This window comes from Euprymna scolopes, chromosome 19 (assembly GCF_053919585.1).
Source record: "Euprymna scolopes isolate OS-2025 chromosome 19, ASM5391958v1, whole genome shotgun sequence".
Classification (NCBI taxonomy): domain Eukaryota; kingdom Metazoa; phylum Mollusca; class Cephalopoda; order Sepiida; family Sepiolidae; genus Euprymna; species Euprymna scolopes.
The window spans coordinates 149,178,313-149,185,999 of NC_136500.1; the positions used below are offsets into that span (position 1 = coordinate 149,178,313).

Sequence of the window (7,687 nt, forward strand, 5' to 3'; positions counted from 1 at the left end):
GAGACTAACTTTTATTTCTTGACCTGAAATTGAAGACTTGCATCAAATCCATTGTAAAGGTCGCTGGAAAAAATGGTTGGATCATTCTACCGCTCCAGAAGGTATCTCGCTTCCAAAACAATTCTCTACATGTGTAAGAGACAAATACATTCTAAGATGAAGCACTGTTGCCACATCTGGGGAGGAGCAGTTCCGAGCACGTTTTCCTGCCTTGACAAAATACAAAACCAACTTTGAAATCTAGTGGATGATACCCTTTTATCCTATCTTCTTCCTCTTTCTCACAGAAAAGACGTTGTGAATTTGTGTCTGGTTTATCATTATTTTCATGACAGGTGCTCGACTGAGCTTCAATCTATGCCCACCCTCACCCCGTAAAACATTCACAACAAATACTCGTCCATCTACAGCGATTGTCAACAATTTCTTTCACTCTTTATCTGTGCCTAAAACTAAATGAAAACTCTACAAGAAAAGTTTATTTCGTAGAACTGGCCGTCTGTGGAATAATACCATGGGACTGCTTCCTGGATGACTATAGCATTGTTGGTTTCAAGTCCAATGTAAGCATGTCCTTACTGAGTCGTCCTTTTAAGTAACATAATACGACAGATGAATTTTAGAAGTTTTATCACCGCACACACAAAAAGGCCCAGCATATAAAATCAGCAGTAGGTTCTTTGATATGACAGGGGTGCGTTCAAAATGAATGTTTCTGCTTAAAGCGCAATTACACTATGATATTTAACTTTTTCATTTTTATTTTACATAGGCATCACCACTTATCAAGGCCAAGAGGCCACTCGAGGATAAGGGTAAAAGATTTTAAACTTACATTCAAGCCATTATCAAGACACCAGCAGTAAAGCCAGGCATATATATTTTTGTGTGTGACGGGACGTATATGTGATATTTATATAAAAAGATATTTATGAATACACATTGACCTTCATCATAGAGAGTAGGACAGAGGCCGCTGTTGTAAGTATAATATATAGTACAGTTTTGTGACTGTAAACTTTATTAAGTGTTGTAAAAGAATTAACTCTATTTTTTTTCTCTCTTATTCTTTGCAGAAGTGAAATGCGACTTCTACTGCGTCTGCGACAGAGTCTACGTCTCTCCAAATTGACCACGACCCTCATTGTTTGCGATTTGTTCTTGTTACCGGTGCTCCTGTATTCCGAATCCGAACATGGCCACAACAATAAACGCAGCGTGACCGAACTACGATCGCTAGTTGACCAACTGAACTCGGCACGTCTTACCGATGCGTTGCAATACATCCGAAATTTAAATGCCAGCCATTCGCAGAGTTTCTACAAGAAGACAAATCGAGCTCAACCTAAGCTCGACCTTGTTGTCAGCATCCCTACGGTGAGCAGGTCCGGCCACAGCAAACTGGGCTATTTGACCCAAACGGCGGTCATGTTTGATCGACTACTCAAGAAGGATAATCATTTTGGCGGGAAAATGATGTTTATTTGCAATACGGACCAGACACCAAACGCACATTGGGATGCGGCCCTCTTAAAAGACTACTTGCCTTATACACAGCTTTTTGGGAGTTCAACTTCTGAAGGTGTGCCACTTTTGGAAAACGTTTCTAATTATCGGAAAGGCCATGCCAATAAATACGCCCAAGAAACGTCGGATTACATGTTTTGTTTGGAGACAGCATTGCGCTATAAATCAAAATACATTCTCATGGCTGAAGATGACGCTCTTCCGAGAGAGGAACTACTGACGACATTATACTACCTTTTACGGAAGCAAGAAGGGCTTTCATCGTCAGAAGAGACAAGAAAAAGAAGACCCTTTTTTCTAATAAAACTTTATTATCCCGAACGATGGCTGGGATATGCTAATGAATTTCCACGCATCGTTGAACTAGTGGGAATAGTCGCTTTCGGTTGGGGTCTGTTCGCGCTTTTATTTTCATTTTGCTGGCGGCGAACATATTGTGAGACAGTAATAGTGGCGACTCTTGGGGGAGCATGTTTTTTGCTTCTTTCTCTACTTTTGGGTCGACAAAAGATAATGGAACTCCGCCGTATCTCCAGTCATCTGTATTTGGTTCGGACAGCACCAGACTGTTGCACCCCCGCTATTCTCTATCGGACGGGCTCTGTTAACAAACTTATTAATTATTTATCGCAAGGCACCTATGATTCGACTCGACCCCTTGACATTGCGATAGCAGAATATTCTCGTGCTTCGAATCAAAGTTCGCTGTACATGGAACCGAATCTATTCCGCCATATTGGGATGTATAGTTCTTTGGGCAAAGGCCCGAAAGATCCAAGTTATTTTCTGTTTCATTGATATATTGTTTTCTGGGAGTCGTTTTTTTTTCTCAAAATGTGTTGGAAAGATATCAAACTTCACCAAACCGGAAATAGATCCATCAAAATAATTCGATGACAATTTAATAGGGTGGAATCCAACAAATGTAGTGCGTTTTTTTTATGGAAAACGCTCCAACCAAGGTATGAAGCTATTTGATGTCAGGAGCTAAAAAAAACAAAAAAACCCTACTATTTTAAGGTAACAAAAAACTAGCCATCGATAGATAGATTCCAACACAGAAAACAGCAATTTCCCCCTTTGTCATAAAGGTCGTTCTGCGAATGTACGGATCAAAGGACAAAATAAGGGAAGCAAGGCTGCCGAAAGTAAACCCAAGGGACACTGGAAAGAAAGCCTTTTACTTCAATAATTTCTTCCCCAAAACTGCAGGTCTTTGGAACTCCCTTCCGGGATTCTGCTTTCCCAACTGTACTGATATGCAGAAGTTCAAGTGTAATGTGAACAAACATTTTTCTACTCATCTCCCTTCATAATGACCCCCGCAAATTATGTCCCTGATAGTAGCCCCCTGCTTCAAAGTGGCACTGTGCCTTGTTTGGGGTGAAAATTGAAAAAAAAAAAAAACTTCTACTCTCTGTAAAAAAAAAAAAATCAATTATTCTCCCTTTATCAGAAAAATCACCCAAGTAAAAAGACAAAATAAGAGAAGCGAGAGTTATAAGTTTGCCGAAAGTAAACTCCAGATTCTTCTCCCCTCACCTTAAATGGACTTTATTGTTGAACATTTATCTCGTGGTGGTTTTCATCTGAACCCCTTCACCATCACGTGTAAACCGTGTCTTGATAGAAGTTTCTTTTAATGGGTCACTGCTTATCAAGACAAAAAGCCATTCGGGAATACGGATAAAAACATTAATGCTATCTTATTTATAAACTGAATTGTTATTTAGGAACGACGGCGATTGTTTAAAATATTAATTGATTAATTATACAAACTATCACCGGCCGGCATGTTGCTTCATTAGTTTTACTCACGTTAAACTGTTCATTTCCTTTTCCAGACGTCCATGCGGGAAGCCCATCACAACTACCCGCTGCTAACCGTATGCCTTATCAATTGAATTAACCAACTATTTAAAAATAAAACATACTCTTCTTGTTATCACGAGATTTTGATCGATGTAACTCACGTTTATATAGTGTTATCCTCACTATTATTTATCAGTGTTCATGCGAATTTATACTTGATCGATCACAAGATCAGTTATAATTATGATTCTTCGGTAATATAGTTGATAATTATGATTCTTCGGTAATATACTTGATAATATACTTGGTAATATACTTGGTAATATACTTGATAATATACTTGATAATATACTTGGTAATATACTTGATAATATACTTGGTAATATACTTGATAATATACTTGATAATATACTTGATAATATACTTGGTAATATACTTGATAATATACTTGGTAATATACTTGATAATATACTTGGTAATATACTTGGTAATATACTTGATAATATACTTGGTAATATACTTGGTAATATACTTGGTAATATACTTGATAATATACTTGATAATATACTTGATAATATACTTGATAATATACTTGATAATATACTTGATAATATACTTGGTAATATACTTGGTAATATACTTGGTAATATACTTGGTAATATACTTGGTAATATACTTGATAATATACTTGGTAAAATTCAATTGTGAAAGTTACACTCTTCTAGAGGTTGAAGGTTCAATCTTCAGTGCGGGCGACACTAAAAAAAAACAACAAAAAACAAAAGAAACTGTAGATTACCTAGAACTTCTACCAAGTTATGTCTCGCGGAACAAGAGCATGCTACACCCCGTATATTAAGCAAAGGGTTCCGTCCCAAATTCCGTGCAGATTCCCGAGTTTGACAGAAAGATTCTCAAGTTCAACAAAAAGTTTCCCGAGTTTGAGAGAAAGATTCCCGAGTTCGACAACATTCACCCAAAAAAGAACGGAGGTGACATGGACCAAAGTGTTGTGGAAATAACACTTGATATGAGAACAGTAGTCCGAAGAATTCAAATAATTCGAACCCTCTTCTCATATGATAAAGGACCAGCTTCCAGAGATCGTTTATTGGAAAATAGGCCATGAAAAGCCGCACTTCCTATTTCCTCCTGCAAGAAAACAATACAACTTGCCAATGTCAAATGTACTTGATTGCAACATGATATTAACAACAGTTATTTTTTAAAAACTATTTAATTCTATTGGCTAAAAATTCATTTGGATTTTTTTTTTATCTTATTGTGCTACCAGATCAGGGTGTCTGAAGATACTGGTTACTTAACTCAAAATGCACTAAATATTGATGTTATTATTTTCTGTTCATTTCCGCAAAATAAAAACGGTAATTTTCCCCCACAAAATAACCGAACTAACCATCAGGAATAAATATTTGAATATATAAAAAACAACTGAATTAGGCATTAAATAACGCCAAAAGGGTCGATATGCCGCAAAAGAAAACAAACTAAGCATCATTAACTTACCATTTGAAGATATAAAGAAACAGGAGGAAATAGGAAACACTACTAACGCCCAAAAGTATCCTATACCTCTATAAGGCCACCATTCGCCCATGTATTTTAATGGTGAATGCTCTGACAAACCCGACAGGCAGCTAAATCCCACCTCCACACTGTAGAGATCCCTAGATGTAAAAGATCTTTCTACTCCAGTAGTTTCTTCCCTAGAACAGCTAGACTTTGGAAGTCCATTCCGGGTCCCTGCTTCCCCACTGTACTGACATGCAGAAGTTCAAGTGTAAGGTGAACTGACATATTGCTGTCCAACTCCCTACACAGGACTCTGATGCTTATGACCCTGATAGCAGCCCCCTACAACAAAGTGGCAATGTGCCTTGTTTGGGGTGAAAATGTAAAAAAAAAAAAAAATACGCCATCAAAACTTTCTCCCAAAATGACTGGATTCGGTACTAACCCGAAAAGGGTTGATTCCGTAAAACAAAAACAACCAAACTATTTTGGATCGGTTTTACAATTGTTCATTTAAAATAAATTCTATTTAATTTTTTATGTTGACATGTATTATTGTCGAATCTACTATTACATCAATAATATATAATATTAACATGCGATTAGTTTGAACACTTTACTGCAGTTTCATTGTATCACCAATACGCTTATTATCAATCAAAAAGCAAAATTGAATGTGCTCTGATGAACTCATTGCACTTGTGCCGGCCTCGACGTACATACTACTTACTAACCCGACAAACAGCAAAATCCCGCCCTTTAGTGTTGTGGTCCCTAAATGCCGGAAAGCTTTCTACTTTAATAGTTTATTCTCTCGGGCTGATAGACTTTAACATCTCTTCATGTTTTCTGCTTCCCTAACTGCACTAACATACAAAATAATGAATATAATGTGAACAGACATATAATGCCTAGCCTTAATTTAAACCTACGTCACTTTCGGTTTGGACGTGGTCGTAACAGCAAAGACGTCAGGTTTTTCCTCGTTCTTTTCCGACTTCGCGGTACGGGTTCGAGCCTACCTTTTTACTACCACTTTTTTTTGCTTAACATACACACCCAAACACCCGGACAACGCCGGGCTGAAATGCTAGCATATCTATAAAAGTGAACGTGTCTGTGTATCTGTGTGTCTGTGTGTGTGTCTGTGTACGTTTCCCTACGCAATAACACTGTTAATTTTCAGTCTACAGAAATTTGGAAAAAATCTTTGTAATCCGTTTTCGGCCAGAAATTTGGCTGTTAAGGGGCAAAAGTTCAACGATTTGACTTTTGAGAACTCTACCAAACTCCTCCGACAATTTTCGGTTTAAATACTTGAAATTTTCGATATAGGTTCCTTTGACATACTAACTTGATTTGAGCCCCAAACAACAAATGTTAACGGGTCATAATAGGGGTCGGTCAAAGTTAAAAAAATTGATCGTTTTTTTGTTTTGCTCAACATACACCTCCAAACACCCGGGCAACACTGGGCTGAAATGCTCGTATGTATATAAAGAAAGAAAAAGAAAGATAGAAAGATATATGTATATAGATTGATATATGCATATATAGAGAGTGATAGAGAGAGATATAGGTATATATATATATATATATATATATATATAATTTTAGTCATTCAATAAATTCAAAAATTTCTAACGTGAAATGTTTAAATTCAAAGCAAAAGATTTTTTTATTATTCTATGTAAGACAAAGAATACATTTGAAAAATTATAACTCATTATCCTATAGGATTTCGATGTCTACCATCTCTTCGGAGGAGAAAATATTAGCAAATAATTATAATGGTTTACACCTTATTTGCTAAAGTCAGTGAGACATGGAAAATCAAAATTAAAAGTTGTTTTAAGTATTTAAATATCATCGAGTAAGGGAAGTTAATTAAAAGGATATAAAAATTCACATCTAAATTGCATGGTAAAATCCGAAGTGAATGTATTTGATAGCCTTGTGGTAAAATGGCCCAAACTGTATTTTGAGTAATCCACATCACAAGGTAATGGTCCGAAAGAGAGAAAGAGAGAGAGAGAGAGAGAGGGAGGGAGAGGGAGGGAGGGAGAGGGGGGGAGGAGGACATTAATTTTTAAAATTTTAATGAAGTAATTTTACGAATCATAATGTCAATTCCGGGAAAGAAAAACAAACCAACGTGGATCATCATCATCATCATCATCATCATCATCATCATCATCATCATCTTACTCTTATTCTTATTATTCTAATTTTTATTCTTCTTATTCTTATTCTTCTTATTCTTTTTCTTCTTCTTCTTCTTCTTCTTCTTCTTCTTCTTCTTCTTCTTCTTCTTCTTATTATTATTATTATTAGTATTTTCCTTCTTTTTCTTCGTTCATCCCGATTTAATAATGCTTTCAGTTTTTATTATAGTTCCTCTCCAGTACAAATTACCCATACAACCCCAATCCTACCTTCAAAGCCTTACCATTATGTCTTACAGCCCATCATAAAAGAGGGGGATTTTATCGGCTTACCCGCTACTTGCCTCTAGCATTTTTTTTATGTTTATGACGTAATATCCTACACGTAAACATAACTTTAGTTTTGAAAAAAAAAAAGAAAATTCTAAAGAAATTTTCCATTCTCTGCTTACGTAAATACTTACGCATCCATCGCTAACATTGCTTGATTACCAAAAGAAAATATTTGATAACACGTAGTAATAGTTCGTTCTCTCTTTCTGTTTCTTCTTTTGCAGAATATATTGTATACATAGAAAGTAGCTCGAAAGCCATCTCCCATATGCAAACTTGGGACCAACTTACAGCTTCTCCATCCTCAGGAAGAGAAA

At 36.3% G+C, this 7,687-nt stretch overlaps 1 protein-coding gene across 1 annotated transcript; it reads left to right on the top strand.

The window, feature by feature from the left end:
- The first annotated feature begins 959 nt into the window (after nt 1-959).
- LOC145240055 (GPI-N-acetylgalactosamine transferase PGAP4-like) lies at nt 960-5,418 on the top strand. Its single transcript, XM_080103677.1, has 2 exons — nt 960-981; nt 1,077-5,418. Exon 2 carries the CDS (start codon nt 1,084-1,086, stop codon nt 2,323-2,325), a length of 1,242 nt encoding a protein of 413 aa, XP_079959803.1. The 5' UTR covers nt 960-981; nt 1,077-1,083; the 3' UTR covers nt 2,326-5,418.
- The last annotated feature ends 2,269 nt before the right edge of the window (nt 5,419-7,687 follow it).

What these genes read in the sequence shown, in the direction of transcription:
- LOC145240055 (XM_080103677.1), top strand. Translation starts at nt 1,084, where the DNA reads ATGCGACTTCTACTGCGTCTGCGACAGAGTCTACGTCTCTCCAAATTG.